General features: G+C 45.7%; 1 protein-coding gene across 1 annotated transcript in view; it reads left to right on the top strand.

Annotated features, from left to right (window-relative positions):
• The first annotated feature begins 4,360 nt into the window (after positions 1 to 4,360).
• Positions 4,361 to 23,247, top strand: part of ADSS1 (adenylosuccinate synthase 1) — a 90,729-nt gene continuing 71,842 nt past the window's right edge. Inside the window, exon 1 of the mRNA XM_082275480.1 lies at positions 4,361 to 4,636. Within this exon, the coding sequence (XP_082131606.1) occupies positions 4,463 to 4,636 (174 nt within the window). The 5' untranslated portion in view covers positions 4,361 to 4,462. The remainder of the gene's footprint in view (positions 4,637 to 23,247) is intronic.

Genomic DNA, 23,247 nt, shown 5'->3' with positions numbered 1-23,247 from the left:
CCAGAATACTGAAGACCTCTAGAGGTAAAGAATTACCAAGGAGAATGAAGGTGATTATTGCAGCCAAAGATTATTTTTTTTAATTATCATTGACTGAAGTTCTTCTCAAAGATTCTTTATGATGGGTGTTCGGTGTCTTTTAACTCCCCCTACTTCTCCTTAAACAGCTTGGAGCGTAGAGCAGCTGAATGCATTAAGTCCTAAAAATAAAATGTCCATCTTCTGTCAGTCCCGGTAATGACCCCCCCCCCCCTCCATACTATAGTATCCTTATATCAGTTTTGTATTGTGTATTTACAGCTTTAACAAATTTTGGTTGCTAAGCGCACTTCCCCCATCTGTCTTGGTTATGTCCATCAGCAGTGTGCTCCTCTGTCTAGCTATTCATTCATCATGCTGTAATGTTGCTTTAATTCATGAGATTGATCCATAAATCTCTGAGAAGCATGTTTCCGGTCTCCAGAATGGACCGGGAGCTGTTGGTCGTATTTCTCACATGTCAGTCTGATGCTGCGGCAGGTTGTGTTGGTGTATTTGTTTGGGTCAGAGATTTTCGAGGGTGGCTGCAGTGTCTGCGTTGTGGTTAAACACCTCCAGAGATATGAACCCCTGGACCGTGCCTATTTTTGACACTTGGTGTTTACAAGATAAAATCATTTTTTTTTTTTTTTGCTAGAAAACGACTTTGAACCCCCAAACATTATATATTTTGTTTTTTAACAGAGACTCTAGAGAATAAAATGGAGATCGTTGCAATATTTTTGATCACACTGTATTTGCGCAGCGTTCTTCCAAACGCAATTTTTTTTTAAAAAAAAATTAAATTTTTGAGTTGAAAAAATAAAAAAAAACAGTAAAGTTAGCCCAATTTTCTTTCCATAAAGTGAAAGATAATGTTACGCCGAGTAAATTGATACCCAACATGTCATGCTTCAAAATTGCGCACGCTCGCGGAATGGTGACAAACATTGGTACTTAAAAATCGTTATAGGCGACACTTTCTACAGGTTACCATCTTAGAGTGATGCCCCATACACACGTGCAGATTATCTGCAGACTTTTGTCTGCAGACTTACCAAAACCATATAATATAGGGTCAACCCTAAACACTTTCAATTTGTATGCAATCCAGCAGGCCCTTGCACTACATAGAAAAGGTAAGTCTGCAGACAAAAGTCTGCAGATAATCTGCACGTGTGTATGGGGTATTACAGAGGAGGTCTAGGGCTCAAATGATTGCTCTTGCAATCATGTATACAAAAAAGATTCCCCTTGTGGAATGGGACTGTAAATGCCACTAGACACTGTGTATTGTATAAAAAATAACTTTATTGAATTACCAAATTTTAAACAAACAAAAAAGACAAAAAATAACAAGAATCAAAAACACATACAGGGCATTAAAATATTCATGCGTTTGACAGACCATATACCGAACCAAGATAAGGACGCTCAGGTGTACAAGGCGATCATGGAACCGGAACCGACCCTACGCGTTTCGGGCATTGAGAAAGCCCTTCCTCAGGGGTCACCCAAAGTTCCAGATAAAGCACCTAGTGTATCTAGGAAAGCAAGATGTTTTAGTATATTGTAAAATAAATGTCTATACATCCATAAACAGGCAATTATATACTTGTCTTATAGTGCATGCTTTATGCTAATGAACCTACCCTTTGCGTCCAACCAATGGATTGGATCGGTCTGTCAGATTAAAAACGGTATTGCTACCGTATGGAGGGATGCCCAAGTTCCCCAAGGCCCGTTCAGGGCAAAGATCCGTGAGAGTATAGAAGAAATTGCAGTAGCTGCCCAGAGGGACCGACAGGGCACCACGATGACCGGTAAGTGTGTGTCTCAATGTGGACCGCTCACATGTAGGGGGATATGTTCATATATCATACCTAATGCAAAAATGTAGAAAAATAAAAATACACAAGGGCTGTAATGACCAGGGATAGGAGTTTACCTTGCAAATTGGTCACAGGCCCCTTTATACCCTGAAAAAAGACATTTACCTGTAGTATATGAAGTAAATGAGACCGCAGAGGGTCATGTGGAGTAGGTGTAGTAACAGTCTCGTATTAACGTGGTCAGAGTATATGATTATCTGTAAAAGTGAGGGGGTATGAAAAACTATTAGGGAAGCCATTGGGTTAAAAAACACAGTATCAATAAGATACGGTGACACCGGGATCCCAGGATTGTGCAGAAAGCCAAGAATACGTGCACAAGAGAACGTGATACAGGAGAATACAAGATTGGGGTGGGAGTGAGTTATATTGCTCTAGCAATCACAGCGATACCTCACGTGTGGTGTGAACACCGTTTAAATATGTGAGCGGGACTTGTGTGTGCTTCTGCGCGCAAGCTAACGGGGACAGGGCGTTTTAATTTTTAAATTTTAATTTTAAATTAAAAATTTTAAATCTTCCTTATAGCCTAGCCCTAGGCCATCTTTATGTAGAGCAAGAATTCTTTTTTTTCAGATCCTCAGAGTTCGTTGCCATGTTGAACTTCCAGTGACCAGTATGAGAGAGTAATAACAGCAACTTTAACCACTTAAGCCTCGGAGGATTTGGCTGCTAAAAGACCAGGGGGTATTTTGCAATTCGGCACTGCGTGACTTTAACGGACAATCGCGCGGTCGTGCGATGCTGTACCTAAACGAATTTGGCGTCCTTTTTTTCCCCAAAAACAGAGCTTTCTTTTGGTGGTATTTGATCACCTGTGCGTTTTTTTGATCACGCGCTATAAACTTTTTAAAAAAAAAAAAGAGCGTAAATTTTGCAAAAATAGCAATATTTTTCACATTTTTTTTTATATGAAATTCCCCCCCAAAAAAATGTAAAAATCAAAATTTTTTAACATTTTCGGTCAATTTGTTTTATGCTACCTATGTTTGGAGGAAAAAAAAAAAAAAAAAAAAAAAAAAAAAAAAATCGCAAAAAGCGTATTTTGATTGGTTTGCGCGAAAGTTATCGCGTTTACTAACAAAGGGAAAGATTTTTGTCATTTTTGTTGTTTTTTTTTTTTAACGCGTAATGGCGGCGATCTGCGATTTTTTTTGCGGTACTGCGACATTGCGGCGGACAGATCGGACCCTTGACTGACATTTTTGCCACTTTTGGGGTTACCAGTGACATTTCTACAGTAATCAGTGCTATACATATGCACTGTTACTGTAAAAATACACCGGCAGTGAAGGGGTTAACTTTTTTAAAGGGACGGGCTATGTGTGTCCCTAGGGGCGTGCTTTCTTCTGTGATTGGCTGTGGCTTCAGATGTATGAAGAGTGATCAACGGTTCTACATAGTAGAACCCTATGATCATCCTTCATACACAGGGGAGAATGACAGGCAGCTTGTTTACACAAGCCGCCTGACTTTCTCCCTCTCCCCCGCCGATCGCAGAACAACAAAAATATTGTTGTTTTTTCAAAATTTACGCTATTTTTTTGTTTATAGCACAAAAAGTAAAAATCGCACAGGTGGTCAAATACCACCAAAGGAAAGCTCTGTTTGTGGGAAAAAAAGGACGTAAATTTTGTTAGGGTACGGCGTCGCACGACCGCGCAATTGTCATTTAAAGTCACACAGCACCGAATCGCAAAAAGTGGCCCAGACATAAGACAGCAAAATCCTCCGGTGGTAAAGTGGTTAATCTGATCTTTCTCTTGGCAAAGTTTTTTTAATCTAATATTAGGTTCATTATTATTTATAAATAGCTTCTATTATTATAATCATTTAGTAGCTAGTTATATTTATCATCATTTATAGAGAATACAGATAATGACAGGGTCGCTTTCATGATAAATATGTAAATGATCAGATTGGGGGAATTACCTTTCTTCACTATCAGTGACGTATGGTGGGTTTTTGTATCTTGGTGAAATCGGTGGGTGGCGCAGCCGGGCTGGATCCGCCTACAGTTTCCTAGATCCTCTAGTAAAAATGTCCGACTCGGCTTCAGTGAATGCCGCCCCCTCTCTGCCTCTAATGCTCTAGTTATAATCTCCGCCCTCTGAGAGTCCAACTGTGACTCTTTAGGTGGGCGAGACGGAGCACGGCAGAATCGATCCGCTCCTCTGGCTGGTCAGTCGCATACTACTGATCCACCCTCGGAGTGACGCTCTAAATACATTCCTCTGACTGACCGCGCGCTCGCAGTTGATTGGCTGTCTCGCTAGCAAGCTCCGCCCCCTCAATCCTTCTGTCTTTCACTGCTAGTGGGCGCGGCCTGTTTGTGTGTCTTCTTACCACCGACTCCTCCCACCGTCCTTAGCCGTTACGGCAGCTTCTCTCCTCCCACCCTGAGCTGGCTCCGCCCCTGATTCCGTGCTTATGACACAGAGCTCCCCCCTCGTAGCGGTGACCCCGCCTCCTTCAGTGCCTGTCTCATTTCCTTCACTTCTCCCGCCTTTGTAGGTCCTTACTTTGCCTGTCACTGAGCGAGGACTCGGGTCATGTCCGGCACACCGGCCGCCAACGACCGCAGCCCCCCCGGCACACAGAAGAGGCCCCGGCACGATGTGGGCAATAAGGTCATCGTGGTCCTGGGGGCGCAGTGGGGGGACGAAGGCAAGGGCAAGGTGGTGGATCTGCTGGCCATGGACGCCGATGTGGTGTGCAGGTGTCAGGTACGTCCGTGACCCCGGGGTGTCCTCTACAGCGGGGCGGGATCCCCGGAATGGACCATTCATTGGAACCCCCGCCATCTCCATCCCCGGGAAGACACGTGTTCCCTGCAGGAGGAGGAGTGAGACTCCTCCGTACACAGCTCACCCGGGGGGCTTCTAATGTCCTCTCCCTACACATGGAGGCCAATCAGAGCCGGACCGGCCTGCCTGTCACCCCCCCCGGCTTCTATGCTGGATGTCTGTACACCTGTGTATATGGGGAGGGCCCCCCCCCTGTGTATATGGGGAGGGCCCCCCCCCTGTGTATATGGGGAGGGCCCCCCCCCCCTGTGTATATGGGGAGGGCCCCCCCCCCCTGTGTGCTGGGTATATATCCTGTATATAGGTTCCTCATGTACTGTGTTGGTGTATAGATGTAGAAGGGCCCCTGGGCTATGTGCAGTGTGTGTATATAATATATTTGTCCCTGGTGTTTGTGTGGGTATAGAGGGACCCCTGGGCTCTGTGGTGCGGGTTTATGGCTGGGGGGGCCCCTGGTGTGTGCGGTGTGAGTGTATAGTGTGGCCCCTCGCTATCATTTTAGCTCAGTAAAGCAGTGATAGGTGTGTAATGCTGGACTCCGCTCATCCAATCAGAATTCTTCTGTCATGTACTGTCTGGTTGCTATGGGTTACCACATATTGTTGGCTCCAATACTATGCATTGTGCAGGATCCTACAGAATATCTCCATCTATATATAGTGCTGGACTTATCCCAGAGCCCGGGGCCCCGTGTGCCTGGAGGTGTCCTGTGGATTCTGTGCTGGGACCGGTGAGAAGTGTGCAGATCAGAGGAGTCACCAGTCATCTACTCCAGTCCTGACAGTGACTTCTATTGTTATAGCTGGAGGGTCAGTGTGATGGCCAGGGAAGCGGTATTTCCAGATGGGCAGTCAGTACTGGGAGCCGGCAGAGTCCTCCCATGACTGGTTTATGGTGAATGGGACCTCTGCTGAGAGAATGTACAGGCTGAGTGATTCCCCTCTACTGACAGCACAACATTTATGAATTTTTCCTTTGCTTCAGTTAATCCCACCCCTATCTTCCATGTTTCTCTAAATTGCAAAAGAAAAAAAAATTGGGGGGGGGGGAGGGGTCAGCAGAGCACAACACCTTTCAGATCTAGACCAGAACTACGTCTCCTGCCAGCAGATGCAGAGTGGGACGCTTACTCTCTGTGTGGAAGCAGCGGTCTCTCTGCAGAGGTCCAATACACCACCTGCTGAGTCAGAGCCCTCCAATCAGCAGGAAACATGACCTTTGCTGATTGCACAGCTCGATGTCGGACTCAGCTGGAGGTGTCGGACCTCTGCAGAGAGACACACAGAGCGAGTGTCCCACTTTGTATCTGCTGGCGGGGGCAGGCTTTTCTGTGCAGGCAGTGACTACTTTAGGAAGAAAATAAGTATAAGATAAGAACACGTCTCGGCTTCATGCAGCTGGAATGTGTATTGGTTTTATAGTGATAGTACTATTGTGCTTTACCATCATGTCATCCATAGCAGGGGATTTTTGTGGGGGGGGGGGGGGGGGAGTAAAAATGCATTTGCTGTCCCCTAGACCTGGAGTCTCAAAACTTCTCAGTATGAGGGCCACATCGTCTAACAAATATTCAGGGGCTGAAAAAAATCAGTTTTAATAATGAATGAATACATTTTACTTGAATCAGCGTGATAGGAGTTAAAACAAGGAGAGCCAAGTCCTCCCTTACATATGGGGTCCCATCAGAGCCCTCCTTAGTTTCCCCTTTGTAACAATGTCTTCAGGTTTGCCACAGTCTTATCAGGGTCCCCATCAGACGCCCCCTTAGGAGCCCCTGTTTACAACTGAGTCTTCATCAAGGTCCCCACCCGGGGGTTCTTCTACCTATGTCAGGGTCCCTCTCAGAACCCTTCTTAGGAATCACTACCTTTATATTAGGAGTCCCCCGCCCTCCACAACTGAGTCTTCATCAAGGTCAACACCAGGAATCCCCTCCTTTGTCAGTGTCCCTATCAGAGCCCCCCTTTAGGAGCCTCCCCCTTTAAAACAGAGTCTTCATCAAGATCCCAATAAGATCTAGTTTGACAGTTGTGTTGGATAATATAGTTTATACATGATACCTACGTCCCATAATAATTGGAAAAGGTTGTGGAACCAACTACCGAAAAGAAAAAAAAAGGGGGGGATTGGTTATTGAGGGCTTAAACAGGGACTTTGTTGGTATCGTTCTCTCAATGTAGAACACCCATATTTTTTTATATAAAATTACAAATTCTTTATTAAATGTTTACATATAAAATTCCATATACATAGGACATACAAATTATAAAAGAAATGGCAATTTGACAAAAAGACAAGATTAGAACTTCTCATAATTACAGAGTACTTGGTGGGCCCATTGGGCTATCACCTAGGTCAGTGATGGCGAACCTTGGCACCCCAGATGTTTTGGAATTACATTTCCCATGATGCTCGTGCACACTGCAGTGTAGTTGAGCATTATGGGAAATGTAGTTCCAAAACATCTGGGGTGCCAAGGTTCGCCATCACTGACCTAGGTCCATGCCCAACATGTTTCGCTGTATGTTTCTTCAGGGGCGAATTATAGTAGAGAAAGTCCTTTGTTATCTAGAATATATTGTAAAAGATAATACTAATGGTCATACATTCATATTTTGATATTAAGTGATAACCCTCAGTTGGATATACCCCAGTGCAGTGTCCACATGCGCCACACTACCAGAAGGCCAGCCAGATGGAATAGGAGCGTATATGGCATGCAGTGTCCCCCTGGGCGAGTGTGGGGGTAATAGAAGAAAAAAAAAAAGAGAAGATATATTGTAGATATTATGACCCAATGAGCAAAAATAAACTATTTATGGAGCCCTCCAACCTAGATTGAATAAAGAACCACCATACTACTCAGTGATTTACCATTACCACAATATAGACCTATTATAGCTGGGTACATACCCAAATTATTGCCAATTGAAGCCTAAACATTGAGTTTAGCGGGGAATCGAGTCCTAAGAGGCATTGGTCATATGCCTACACCGATTTCCACCATGATTCACATATTCGCTGATAAATATAATAAGGGGAAACAGAAGGAGATGGCATAAGAAGGTGTGAGTGTATATTAACATATACTGGTGCCAGTGAACATACCCCATATTTATAGAATTGGGGTAGCCAAAAGCGTCCCACATGATTTATATGCACCAGAGCCCATAAGGGTTTCCTGGCAGTGTGTGTGTGTGTGTGTGTATGTATATATCCAGCTGTAATAGGTCTATATTGTGGTAATGGTAAATCACTGAGTAGTATGGTGGTTCTTCTTTATTCAATCTAGGTTGGAGGGCTCCATAAATTTTTTTTCTTTTTTTTTTTATTGCCCGAAGCGTGTGAATCACACTCAAAAAGACTTAGCACCCGGTGCATAAAAAGTGCACACACGCAAACGTGAACACACAAAAACTGTACAGGGTGTGCAAAAATGGTCTGGCCTCCGAAGAGGTTGGACCTATACCTTGATCCCCCGGGGCGCAAGACTCCTGACAGGGACTGAGGTACTTCCTATGGTTTGCCTGGCCGAGACCTGGCAAACCCCGTTCTCCAGGGGGACTGCCGAAACAGCCCACCCCAAGTACTGGGTGGGGCTCCCCCGAAGGGAGACCCCATGAGAGAGGGCGAACTAAGCCAGAAGGCCATGTCCACCCCCCTCCCAAGACTTTCAAGGTAGGCCCAGAGACCCACACCGTACTCATCGTGCAGGAAGAGAAGAGTGAAAGTGAAGTGACACACCACAAAGACAAATACACACAAACAAAAAGGTGGGGAAGGGGAAGTGGAGAGGTGAATTAGTGCCTAAGTGAAAATACAAAGGCAGGCCTTCCGGCCGGAATAAAAATTCCTCTGGTCGAAGCCAAAAGGCCTTGCCCAAGAGGCAGGTGCTGAAAAAGTGTGTAGGTGCAGTCAGTGGTGTATTTTAGTTTTGTGCTGCCCTAGGCAAGACTAAATTTGGGCGCCCCCCTCCCCCTCCTATGTAAACGTGCCCCACTCCTTCCTTTTTAATGGATGTGACTCCCTCCAAAATTGAGAGGGGGTGGGAGAGAGAGAGGGGGGTGGGTGAAGGAGGTAGAGAGAGGGGGGGGTGAGAGCGAGAGAGGGGGGGTGAGAGAGAGGGGGTGAGAGAGAGGGGGTGAGAGAGAGGGGGTGAGAGAGAGGGGGTGAGAGAGAGGGGGTGAGAGAGAGGGGAGAGAGAGGGTGAGAGAGAATGGGGGTGAGAGAGGGAGGGTGAGAGAGAGAGGGGATGAGAAAGAGAGAGAGAGATGGGGGGTGAGAGAGGCAGCTCTAGCAACTAGTGGCCAACAGAGTCTAAGGTGGAGGTGGGCTTTTTTGACACCCCCTGCAAAGTGCCGCCCTAGGCCTGGGCCTTGTCGGCCTAGGCCAAAATACAGCATTGGGTGCAGTGACCATGGTGCCGAAAAACTCAAGGCGAGCTGCCCCTCACCAGTGAGAATTAAGGCACCCCTGGGCTGCCACCCCAGGGGCACATACACTACGGGCTTTTTCTATCCCGGCCCAAAGGCCAGACCGAGTGTAGCCCTATCCTACCAGGAGGCTTTAGAACTTTAGACAGCTTAGGGTGAGCCTGCCTTCAACTGGGGACAAGCCTTTTGCAAGGCCAGATTCAACCCAGGAGGAAAGGCTCTCCCACCGCCATCCGCCGTTCCTTACCAATCACATCCAGGAGCAGTACTAACTGGCCACAGATCCAGTTTTCTCGCTCCCTTCAAACTGGTAGGGGCGGACCCATTCAAATCAGAAGGCAATGGACCCATCCGGCTTTCTCTGATGTGGCTTACTTCCCAGTCCCCTGGTAGTTCCGGAGCGCCCTGGTTCATTTCGGCCCCCACCGATACTAACCATCAGGTTCCATACCAACTGATAAGAACAGATACTACACTTTATCTTAGCCAAAAGGCAGAGAAGCGATGGAGGGCTCCATAAATAGTTTATTTTTGCTTATATAGTATACAGGTATCAATTTTATACTGTGTCCCCCTAAGGGCAACTGCTTCAACTCATGGGGAGCAGGAAGGGTCTTCTATTATCTCCAGTTATATGCAGATGTCCCGAGAATCACAAGATAAATCTGTGAAAAAGGTCCATCAGTTAACCATAGTCCCCAAACAGTAAGGCAAAGATCCCCCCTTCTATCATGCATGCTCCTGATAATATATACCGCCTCTCGCGTCCCCGCTGCTCTGTCGCCATAGCGGCACTGACGTTTAAATTACCCCAGCCCGTGTGCCTCGCGTCCAGTCGGACGTGACGTCAACATGGGTCCGGTCTCCCAACTGAGCATGCACTCTGCCAACTGCAGGGATCTCACAGAGCTCTGTGGATCCTTAAAGCCGTAAGAGACCGGATGAACATAAGATTATCCTGCCCCCCCCACCCGGAGGCCGCAACACTCGCCCAGGAGAAAGCGCCACGTCGCCACCTAGAGGCTTGCTCAGATGAGTGCAAGGCATGGTACACTGGCGTGCTGGGATCAACTGGATAGGGTTCCCGCCGAACTAGTAGAATTTAGTGCTATTCACATTCGACATTATTAAAACAATATATATCAGAAAAAAGAACAGAACAGTGTATGAAGTACTTAAATACAAAAAGGCTACTTCATCATTATGATCAAATGCAGTAGTGTTTGTGGATTTCCACAAACCGTCAATCAGTTGCATTTAATACATAGATAATGTTGTATACCATTAGACAATGTATTCCCAAAACGTCATAGCACATCTAGACCATAGACCCATCGATTCTCGAATTCGCGGGCAGCTCACCATTTTCTGCCATCACCTGCTGTGGTATATCAAATAATATTGAGCACAGTGCTGCCTGCAATGCATATTTTAAATTGTATTCTATGATGTAACATATGAACATTTCATTTTACATCACCATCCAAAGGGTACATATTAGGGATGCACCGAAATGAAAATTCTGGGCCGAAACCGAAAATTCAGGATGCCCTTGGCCGAAAACCGAAAATGACTTTTTCCCCAAATGATTTTAAATAAGTTATCTGACACTGACTGACTGACACTCTGCAATTAGAAGGGGATGAGCACTAGGCTGTGAATCCGTTCTACTGCTGACACTTATGCAGGACAAAAGGGGAGAAACAGTTTTTTTTTTTTTTTTTTTTTTTACAGCACATAACATTACCTTCCTCCGCAGCGAACACCACGTGAAGGGAGGAGGTTGGTGGAGCATGCAGCAGTCAGCGCGGAGGAGAATGAGATCCTCCTACACTCTGCATTCTGGGTCCCTCTCCCCCAGGACGTCACTGGTCTAGCAAGCTGTAAATCACAATGAAGGCATAGGCATCAGATCGCGGCGGACAGGGAAGTTAATAGCTCACTTTTTGCACGGATCAGCGGCCATACATTTTCAGCATATTTAACCCCCTATCGGCCGAAATGAGAGAGTTGCATTTTCGGCCGAAAATATCGGTGGCCGAAATTTAGGTGCATCCCTAGTACATATCTGTACTAGATTTAAATTTGCCATTCGTCTTACAGGAATGGCTTGTACGTTAGGACCTCAATAATGCCTGGTGGCATTCAAAAACTCAATCCAGTAAGTCTCCCTTTGTAGCACCCATTTATCCCAGTTGCCACCCCTGGGGTCTGGGGGTACTACCTCCAGGACAAAAAATGTAACAACCGACCAGGACAAAAATGTAACAACCGAATTATCGTATCTGATGGAGTCCTATTTGTTGGGAAACGGTTGTTTGTATTTTCCCTCCATCTGAGTAGTACAAAAGGTTGCCAATTCTCTGATTTGGCGCACTGTTTTGCCCACGTAGAAGGCGTTGCAAGTGCATTGCTTTAAGTACAGGATCCCTTGCGTAGTACGATCCGCAAAATGTTTTACCCGGTACCAGCTGCCATTGGGGAGGGAAACCCCTCTTCCCTCTAAAACCCAAGGGCAACGGGCACACCGGCCACATTTAAATGTCCCCTTAGAGCGTGTTGTAGTGTCTACCTCCTGTGCATAGTGACTCCTAGTTAGGCTGTCTCTGAGGGAAGGGGCCCGCCTAAACACCAATTCCGGGTTGGGTTTAAGGTATTTAGTTAGTGTGATCGCTGGTCAATAGATGCCAATGTTTGGCCATAATTTTGAGCAGTTCTTTTTCATGCATTGAGTAACGTGTAATGAATTTAACTGTATTGGTTTCCTTTCTAGATGTTGTGTTGTAGATCAGTTCAGCGCGGGAACGTGCTCTTGCTTTGTTGAAGGCCTTTCTCAATAGTCCTGGAATAACCTCTTTCCAAAAGTCTATCTTGCAGGCCATTGGCCTGAAGTTGAACATTGGAGTCAGATGAACGATTCCTCCTAAGACGACCTGTGCATACGGAATACTTTTCACAAGGGGAGCGGGATGGGCACTTGCTGCGCAGAGATGTTGCCCCGAACTGGGCTTCCTGTATAAATCTGTCTCCAGCTCTCCACTCGGAAGGCTATTAATCTGGAGATCTAAAAACTATATACCACTCTCACTGATCGTACGAGTGAACTTGAGATTAAATTAATTGAAATTCAAATTTTCCAGAATTTCTTCCAATTCGCCACGCGAGCCTGTCCAAATTATTAGTAAATCGTCTATGAAATGATGCCAACATAAAATATAGGGTAGCCATTGTTCCACTGTTTCACTTGAAAAAATAGATCTCTCCCATCCCCCTAAATAGAGGTTTGCGTATAATGGTGCGCAGCAAGTGCCCATTGCCACCCCCTGTACTTGTAGAAAGTATTGCTCCATAAATACAAAATAATTTCTGGTTAAAACAAACCAAAGTAATTGTAGGATAAATACCATCAATGGCCACTGATCAAAGTTCCTGTTTTAAGCCCTCAATAACCAATTCCCCCCCCCCTTTTTTTCGGAAGTTGATTCCACAACCATTTCCAAGATCCCAATAAGGGTTCCCCTGCCTTGCATCAGAGACCCCTTCATTGTCTTTCTTTTCAACAGGCTTCCATCAGGAGACCCCAGCTAAACAAGCAGCTTTGCAGTGCAGGAGCAGCCCCACTTCCTGGAGTTATGCTTTTTTTTTTTTTTTTTTTTTTTTAATTTTTAACAAGCAGTGTAAGTACTTTCCATCTGACCTTGTATCGCTCTTTATGTCCCTGTACAGAGCTCAGACTGAGATAAGAAGCCGCTCAAAAACCGAATAGGTTTATGTGCTGACAGGAGGCGAGATCAGAGTGATAGATGAGCCCACCACAGTGCTGCTTCTCTTTTCCTTGTCCAGTCACAGGGTGGGGGAGGAGCCATAACAGCCTGAGCTTATAGGAAGTGGTGGGCTGTTTTTTTTTTTTTTTCTGGCATTTTAACCCAGAATACTGAAGACCTCTAGTGGTAAATAATTACCAAGGAGAATGAAGGTGATTATTGCAGCCAAAGATTATTTATTTTAAGTATCATTGAAGTTCTTCTCGAAGATTCTTTATGATGGGCGTTCTGTCTTTAACTCCTCCTACTTCTGCTCCTTAAACAGCTTGGAACATTGAGCAGCTGAATGCATTAAGTCCTAAAAATAAAATGTCCATCTTCTGTCAGTCCCGGTAATGACCCCCCCTCCATACTATAGTATCCTTATATCAGTTTTGTATTGTGTATTTCCAGCTTTAACAAATTTAGGTTGCTATGCGCACTTCCCCCATCTGTCTTGGTTATGTCCATCAGCAGTGTGCTCCTCTGTCTAGCTATTCATTCATCATGCTGTAATGTTGCTTTAATTCATGAGATTGATCCATAAATCTCTGAGAAGCATGTTTCCGGTCTCCAGAATGGACCGGGAGCGGTTGGTCGTATTTCTCACATGTCAGTCTGATGCTGCGGCAGGTTGTGTTGGTGTATTTGTTTGGGTCAGAGATTTTCGAGGGTGGCTGCAGTGTCTGCGTTGGGGTTCATATCTCTGGAGGTGTTTAAAATGGAACATCATTTGGCATTGCTGGAAGTTTGGTCAGTGGTGAAAACAGCAGTTCAATGTTTCTAAATTCAAAATAAGGCACTTAGGGGAAAATAATCCTCTTGCGTACAATGTTGGCCAGAACTGCAGAGGGAAAAATTTGAGGGTGTGTTTTTTTTTTTTTTTTTTTTTTTTCCAGATGAATTTGAATAGTGTGACCAGGCAGTTAGGCAAGTGAAAAGAATTGTGGGGCTGTGTCCTCAATCTCCTTTCCTTGTTTCAAAGATGAAACATGAGAGATCTGTTTAGACCCTCTGATCTCAACCACGGTCCCATCACACGTTCCTGGAATGAGCTCTTAGGACTCTTTCACACGGGCCCGATCAGATCCGCCTGTCAGTTTTTTAGGTGGATCGGATCCTCCATGCAGCTCTATGGGGCAGCGGGTGTCAGCGGAGACACTTCCGCTGCCATCCGTATCCGATCCTGTCCGTGAAATCTGGACGGATGGAAACCCTATGTTTCCATCCGTTCAGGGATCGGATCTGATGAGAGCGGACAGGCGGTCCGCTCTCATCCGATCCCCCCCATAGAGGGCAGTGGGGGCTGAGACACCTCCCTCTCCGCTCTGCAAGCGGAGACGGAGCTGTCATTTGCCGGCTCAGCGGGGATAGCGGATCGATCCCCGCTGAGCAACACGGATCCGCCTACGGAGGCGGACCGTGTGAAAGAGCCCTTAAGGTACTGGGTGCTGTAACGACTGCCAGTTGGATACTGGAACCTGCACGATATGTAGATATTCGCCAGCACACCAGGATCATCAATTTCGTCCAAACTTGTTTTTTATTTGAGAAAGATGTAATGCAAAGTTTTGTTGCAACGCTGGATGCCTTTGTCTTTATTTGGACGAAATTGATGGTTCTTGGTGTGCTGGTGACTAAATGCAAATCTCACCCAAGCCCCCCCCCCCCAAAAGGGTTTTCTAAAAATTGTTTAAAAAAAAAAATAATGTGAAAAAACTTAAAAAAAAATACTGACACCAGTGGCGACACTACCAGGGTCAGAAAGGTTGGACTTGTGACCGGGTGACTTGAACCCCTTCAGGAACCCCACTCGCCAGAAAGGGTGGACCCTTATTAGGGGTCACAGCCACTTGTGTTATGAGGGAGCATCCAATCTGTACTTATAGCTGGTAGGAGTTTATAGCATGCCAAATCTTCTCCTTGATGAGAGAAACTGGATGGTATCCCTTCAATTTGGTGGCCCTGGACAGCTTTTTTTTTTTTTTTTTTTTTTCCCCCCCAACAGATGGTGATTACAAGTACTGTTATTAGGGTGACAGCTTGATTTTCAGTCTATATTTTATTTTACAAGGGTTTCTTGAAACTTGGGAAATATTTGGTTCTAATCTTTCTCTATAGTTTGCTGCTGACAGTTCTAAACATTTGCCGGCGATGCGTAGTTGGAGCTGGGGAGGGGCCCGGCGGCCGTTGCGGCTTCAGTGAGAGGAGGGACCCAGGCTAGCGCTGGATTTCCATGGTGTTCTGTGTGCGGGGTGTGTTGGCGTCGCATACTGACGAGACATGTCTGCTGACATCTGATGTGATCCTGTCCATTAAATCCAGACACATGGAAACCCTATTTTCCATCCGTCTGGCGGATCGGATGAGAATAGACAGGCAGTCCGTTCTCATCCGATTCCCCCATAGAGGACAGCGGGGATCTGATACCTCCGTCTCCACACACAGAGCGGAGATGGAGCTGTCATCCGCCTGCTCATCGGGGATCGGCGGATCGATTCCCAGCTGAGAACGGAGTCCGACGACAGATCGACAGGTGTGAAAGGGGCCTTACGGTCTCACTTTTGTGGGTTTTACTATCCGTACCATTAGAACCAGATTTGTAGACCATAGGAGGGTGACGTGGACCCCAGTGTCCCTATACACTTCACATGGCCGGTCCACTTATGCCCCGTTTCCACTGAGCGGTTGGGTACGGTATGCAATTTTTGCAGTTTCCATTGTCAAAAGTTGTAAATGGTACCATAATTCCGAATCGTACCGTACCACTTTTTTGGTACAGTTTTGTACCAAAAGCAAATTAGTACCATACCAACAGGGTGGAGCAATACTAGGGATGCACCGATCAGACTTTTTTGGAACCGATATCTGGCGTTGTGAAATTGCCGATACCGATCCGGAGCTACACACAAAGCAAGCAGCTGCAGTACAGAGCAAAGCCGCTGCTTCGTGTGTGGCTCCTCCATTCACAGGCGGAGTGCATCTGATATCACTCCGCCTGTGAGCCGGACCTATATAGGAAGTAGCGGCTCCCATCCCATACTACTACTGCACCTAGTAAGGGATGGCTGAGCTGTTACTCGGCAAATACCGGATTAGCCCGTGGGACGGCTAAATTTTACCGCCGATATAGCTATTTTGTCCGGATCGGGGCCGATTTCCGATCCGGACAAAATGGCGATACTGTTGGCGATAGAAACGCAAGCCTGATCATGGTGTACTGAACCGTACTGCTCAGTGGAAACGAGGTACAAGGGTCTCCCATCTGGGTCATTGAGCAGATTTCAGTCTCCTGTTTGCAGGTAGGTTCCAAAATCTTTGTGCGAAACCTTTTTGGTTTTTCATGTGTTTTTGTAAAGGTTATATTTTTTTCTTTTTATTTTAAGTATTAAACCTGTTCTACTTACCTGCTCTGTTCAGTGGTTTTGCACAGAGCAGCCTGAATCCTCCCCTTCTCGGCACCAGCATTCCTGGCCCCTTCCCCCTGCTGAGTGCCCTCATAGCAAGCTGCTTGATCCTGAGCCACTTTTGTCTGAGTCGGGTGTCTCGCCCAATGAGGTGGGAGAGCCTCGGCTCTTGTGCGTCCCTAAATCGAGATGGGCTCAGGTAAGGGGGGGGGGGGCTCTGTGTTGGAAATTTGCACACTGCATGCATTTTGTGCACAAAGGTAAAAATCTTTAAGGTAGAAAATCTTCAGCCATTTAGGATCACTTTAACACCTTGAGCTCCCAGGGTCTAAATGAGGAACTAGTATTAGACAGTATCCATTTACAAATCATTTTGTTACAATACAATGTTTTTACTATAACTTTTTTTGCAGACATCCTTTCTTGTAAAGGTGCGCATCTTAACTGGTCTCACGATTCGATTATCCTGTCAACAATTAGATTCCGCAATGCATCACGATTACTATAAAAGACAAGAGAAGGGCTCACCGACCTAGTGCAATACCATAAAACATTATTTGGAAAATTGTTAAAACCACGTCATACATTATACTATTATAGTATTCTATATAAAAGGTTAAAACCAAAGGATTCCTTCGACTATCCAGAGACCGCAGGACCATATTCCTTAGGACAAGCTAACTTGAAGGTGTCCATATAGATTGGGATTAACGCATGTCGAGGGAGAACCCTCTTCCTCAGAGCCATCAGTGTCAGTGCCTCTGTTTCACGGAACCCTTCCTACAGTGTGTAAGGGTTAATGTAAACCGATGCCTCTTACATCATCTCCGATCTTTTATCGCGCACTCTGGCCAGAAGTAGGGGGGAGGAGGAAAACGGCCGGCCAGAGGGCACGATGAAAGATCGGAAATAAGGTAAGAGGCATCTGTTTACATTAACCCTTACACACTGTAGGAAGGGGTCCCTGAAACAGAAGCACTGACACTGATTTGTTTCAACTTTTAGAGTGCACTGGCAGGACTGTCCTGGGAGAGACCGGGGGGGGGGGGGGGGGGGGGGAGCTGGGATGACGTTGTCCATGCATCGATGCGGCCGTTCCTCAGCATCAAATCTGAATAGTTTAGGCTACATTCACACCTGAGCGTAGCGTTTTCACGCGATTTTTACCGCGATTTACAGGCGTTTTTTGTGCAGGCGGTTTTTAGATTGAATAGAGACCAATGGAAAACGCCTGTAATCTGCCCAAAAAGAAGCTCATGTACTTTTTTGAGCATTGGGCGTTTTTCTCACAGCGTCAAAACGCTCAGATGTGAACAGGGGCCATTGAAATGAATAGGATTTGTCTTGTTGGGCGTTTTGAGAGCTGATCCTAGAGCAGAAAAACGCCCCAAAACGCCTACATGTGAACGGAGCCTTAAGGATGCATCGATGCTACGATTCATTTCAATACCCCTACTTTCTTGTAAATGTTTCAACTTTTTTTTGTTTTGTTGATACAATCCGTAACACGTTGGTCTGTAAGGCTGCATTCATGCTTATGCAATGCCAGACATTGCATTTGATTTACACTGCATTGCTGTACACACCTCATGCGACGTCTGTGTGATGCATATACAGCCACAGTTTGTATGGCTGAAATCGCATCGCATTCGGCTCAGATTGGTGAAGTACCCTTTTTTTGGTCTGCGCAGGAATCGGATCACATGGGTAGTTTGCACTGTGTTCTGGGAACCAATTTGGGGGTGTTAACTTTACATTGACACCTGCTGCAGAGAGCAGTGTGAACATCCTGCAAGTCAAATGCAATGCGGAAAAACCCGCACATGAATCGTTGTTCACGCATCGCACAAGTGTGAACCCAGCCTCAGATACAAGTGGCTTGAGACATCGGGGTTTATTTACTAAAGCTGGAGAGTGCAAAATCAGACTCGTTTCTGCATAGAAACCAATCCGCTTGGTTTCTATGTAGAAGTGAGCCTGATTTTGCACTCTCCAGCTTTAGTAAATAAACCCCATTGGGTCAGGATTTTTGGTTACTTCACCTAAATACTAAACTCATGTATGTAAATAGTAGTGTTGGTTTTAGTTTTGTAAAGGAAAAAAAAAAATTATATATATATTTTTTTTTTTTTTTTTTTTAACCACTTATGCCCCCGAAGATTTTATTTATGCAATGCAGGCTAATCATGGCTGGTGGGAGGGACCTGCTGGATGCTGTACATGGCATCCAGAAAATGTCAATGCCTGGCCTCAGTAGAATCCTCAGTCCATTTTTAACCAAAAGACTAAATTTCGAAAAAATTTGACTTTCTAAAATAAAAATATCTACATGAAGCGTGCAGATTATTTATATCCCGGAAAGAAATCAGCCATCATTGTTCATCCAACTATTCCATATTCGCTCTGGCTTAATAGAATAAATGATGGTGTTAAATTGCAGCTGGGTCTAAAATAGTTTATTGTAGCTGTTTGCTGTGATTATTTCTACTTTTTGGTTTGTTTTTGACATTTGCTACAGTTCTCGGTGCAAGGAAATGAAATTCCCTATAAATGTAATATATCCACCTTCCTAAACATATATGGCCTCTATTGAGGAATGACCGTCATCCTTGGCAACCAAAGTATCGTATGTATGTTCTGTTTTTCTTCAGCCTCTTTGCTTCTTTGCAGCTGCTTCTTGTCTACTTACACTCGTAGTATTGGTTGCATGGCGTTTTTTAGGATGGGTTTCCTGGTCATGACAGAAGCAGAGCATGCCTGTGGTTTGTGCATTTAAAATGCTTGTTTCTCGTCTACACAATGTGGGACAGGATATTGTTACCTTATAACAGGAAGTACCCAAACATGGATTTTCATTGCAGTGGCGGCTTTGCCCGTAAAATCCTTTTCTCAGAGTTTATTGATACACCGCTCCATATTCTTCACCATAGGGTTATGCTGCCCTCCTACAGGAGTAGGACTAGGCAGACAACGCAAAAGCTTGGCTACACCCTGTGGGCCGTCCTCGGCTGGCATAACCCTCCTCTCTGCATAGAGATACTCAGTTTGTGTTTGCCTAGTTCAGGAGTAGGACCTAGTCTCCCTGCCTGGCCGAAAGTCTTGGCTTCTTTGTCTATTTTTTTCCTGCGGTTTTGTTTTTTGGATTTCTTTTTTTTTTTCTCTCCTTATGAGATCTTCTAGCAACTGCCAGGCTGAGCGACGGGCTGGACTATTGCAGTTCCAGTGGTCCTCTATGCCTGGTCAGCGGGCACATGCAGACTGTAGTAGTAGCTCTGCGCTCGGTCGGCCATGACATAGCCTCACTGGACGGGGCTGGCCCCCAAGTTAAGCGTTTTGCATGGTCGCATACGACCAGGTCTCGGCCTGAGTCGCAGCGTTCCTTCTGGCCATCAGCTCCTCCACTTTGGTGGTGAGGAGGTTTCTGTTTTGGGAGTGTTACCTTCACGCTTCTCTGGATTGGTAAGTAAAGGCCCCCTCCTTCTTCCCTGGATTTGGTGTGGGGCGCAGGTATTCCCTGGGGTGGTTGGTCCCTCCGGGGTTCTCAGTGTCCTCTCCTTGTGTCCTGCACCGGCTCATCCCAGGGTATTGGCCTTTTATACACTGGATGATGTTCAAGCTATTTGGCAGCCACTGAGTCCCTTCGGGCGTCAGACTCATTCTTTGTGATTAGAAGGACAGCGGAAGGGGCTTCTGCTTCCTCCACTACCATTTGCAGATGGATCAGACAGACGGTGATCCAACCCTATTCGCTTACCGTTTAGGTCCCCCCCCCCCCTTTCCCTGTGATGGCACATTCTACTTGGGCACATCATGCTTATTGGGCCTTTTGTCATCAGGCAACAGTGGCACAGGTGTCCACTTGGTCGTCGGTTTGCACTTTTCAACGTTTTGGCATCTGCGGTTGCAGCCTTTGGCCGCAACGTTTTTGCGGGCTGTGATTTAGAGGATTGGTTTTTCCCTCTTGAGGGTTTATTTCAGGTTGGGCTCCTGTTCTAGTTGAGCTGCTGTTACCTGGATTGGGTTTGGTTTTCCCACCTCTCGTGTTTGGCACTACTTTGGGACGTCCTTAGGTGGCGAATATGGAGCAGTTTGTCAATGAATGGAAGCGAAAATGGATTTTTATACTTGCTGTAAAATCCTTTTCTCAGAGTTTGACACACAGCACCCCACCCCTTTAAGGAGTTTTTTTTTTTTTTTTTTACTTTTGTTACTGCTTGTTACAAAACTGAGCATCTCTAAGTAGAGAGGGGGTTATGCCAGCTGAGGACTGCCCACAGGACGTAGATAAGCGGTTATGTTGTCAGCCTAGTCCTACTCCTGTAGAGGGCAGCATAACCCTATGGTGAAGAATATGGAGCTGTGTCCGTCAATGAACTCGGAGAGAGATTTTACGGTGAGTACAAAAATCCAATTTTTTTTTTTTTTTTTTTCTTACATTCCCCCCCCCCCCCCCCCCCGTAGTTCAGCTTTAAAACTTGCAATTTAGTGATTGAGTTAACATCTACACTAAAGCCCTGAGAGCCAGACGGGGGATTCCATTGCTATAGACCTCAGGTGGGGTTTTCCTCTTGATGAATAAGGTCTGTTCTGAGCTGGAATTTCCTTAGCCCTCTTTCTTTATGTGTCTAGACTGGTTGGCAGATCTCTGAAGGACTCATCGGTGGAAACATCTCGGCGTTGTGCAGTCATTTCTATGAGGCTCTGTAGACCTGGTTTTTCTAGGAGGATCCACAGGAAGCATTCGTCTGAAACGTTTCCTGTGCAAGCCCCCGGAAAAGCCGCACTTCTCACATCTCACACCAAATGGACACGAAAACTGCTTCTTTTTTTTTTTTTTTTTCAGATGGGATTTTATTTGTTAATGTGTAGTTATTGATATGATGTAGAGCACAGTGTAGGTGCGAGACAGCACTTTGCACTTTGGCAGACCTTATGTGGATTGAGTCCTTTAAATGCTGAACTGACGATGGTTCCTTGCTCAGATTCCTCACCAATCGGCTGTTTTAATGGTGGCACCAAGAAGATTTGGGGGTCTCTCTGTTCGGTCTGCTATGTTTTTGCCACAACATGACCAGCTTTAGAAGCTCTCTATTGTTTAAATGCAGGATGTTATGTAGGTGACTTCAAGGTCTATATTAATGGGTCATGTTCTGTGGCCTTTTAAAAAATACTTAAAGGGAACCCCCCACACTGCAGTATTTAACGATTATTTTTCTTTCTTTCCGCTTAGTGAATAGTTCTTTCCAAACCTTTTTCTCCCCCTCACCTACTCCTTCCTCCCCCCCCCACCCCCCCTCTCCATTCATGAATTCATCAGACCAGGCCACCTTCTTCCATTGCTTCATGGTCCATTTCTGATGCACATGTGCCCATTGTAGGCACTTTTGGCTGTGGACACACAGGTCAGCATGGACACTCTGCCTCTTCTGCAACTACACAATTATCTGTGATGCCCTGTGTTGACGAAACCAGCATTAACAAAAGTTACTGTATTTATCGGCGTATAACACGCACCTAAATTTTAGGGCAGAAATTTCAGGAAAAAAGCTGAAATTTAAAATAAACAGCTTTGAACTCAGAACATTTTTTTAAAATTAAATGTAGTCTTACCAGTGCCCATACATGCAGCCTCGTCACTGCAGTGCCCATACATGCAGCCTCGTCACTGCAGTGCCCATACATGCAGCCTCGTCACTGCAGTGCCCATACATGCAGCCTCGTCACTGCAGTGCCCATACATGCAGCCTCATCACTGCAGCGCCCATACATGCAGCCTCGTCACTGCAGCGCCCATACATGCAGCCTCGTCACTGCAGCGCCCATACATGCAGCCTCGTCACTGCAGCGCCCATACATGCAGCCTCGTCACTGCAGCGCCCATACATGCAGCCTCGTCACTGCAGCGCCCATACATGCAGCCTCGTCACTGCAGCGCCCATACATGCAGCCTCGTCACTGCAGCGCCCATACATGCAGCCTCGTCACTGCAGCGCCCATAATTGCAGCCTCGCCACACATAACTTTTAAAAATCTCCAGAAAGCGGCGCCGAGAGGTAGAATGATGATGATATGTTTGACGTCGGCATAGGAGGCGGTACTTCCGATAGCGCGTCCTTCCTTCTCCTCGGCGCCGCCCGCCCCCTTCTACCTCTCGGCGCTGCTTTCTGGACATTTTTTTTATATCGGCACATAACACTGCATTTTTAGGAGGAAAAAGTGCGTGTTATACGCCGATAAATACGGTAGCTATTTGAGATACAGTAGCTCTTCTATTGGATTGGCCTACACAGGCCAGCTTTCGCTTCCCACATGTATGAATGAGCCCTGGCCACCCATAGCCCTGTCGTGGTTCACTGTTATTCCTTGAATCCCTTTTGGTTGGTCCTGACCACTACAGACCAGGGACATCCTACAAAAGCTGCAGTTTGGGAGTTGCTCTGATCCAGTCTGTTAATTAGATTGGCTTTTGTCAAATCCTTACGCTTGCCCATTTTTTTTTTTTTTTTTTTTTTTTTTTTTTTTAGTTTTTTTGCTGCTTTTAACACATCAACTTCAGGAACAACATTTTCCATTGCTGCCTAATATATTCAACAGAATTTCCGGTGCCATAGTAAGGCGATATTCACTTTACCTTTCAGTGGTCATGATGTTAGATCTGGTTGATGGATAAAGAATAACAAACCACAGCAGATCGAATACAAACCTTGTGCTATAAGATATTGTACAGACCTAATCGGTGAGCCGGCAGAGAACAAGGAAGTGCCAGCCACTAATGATATGGCAGGAGTGTGGGGAAGAAAAAAACAAATTAAAATAAAAGCACACATTGACCTTAACTGTTTATCAAGGTGCTGCTCTTAAAGGTCCAGTGCCGATCCTCTTCCCTG

The sequence above is a fragment of the Pelophylax lessonae genome (assembly GCF_965119305.1).
Source record: "Pelophylax lessonae genome assembly, chromosome: 13".
NCBI classification, from domain to species: Eukaryota; Metazoa; Chordata; class Amphibia; order Anura; family Ranidae; genus Pelophylax; species Pelophylax lessonae.
Note: the sequence above shows the minus strand (reverse complement) of the source record. Positions and strands in the feature narration are given on the sequence as shown.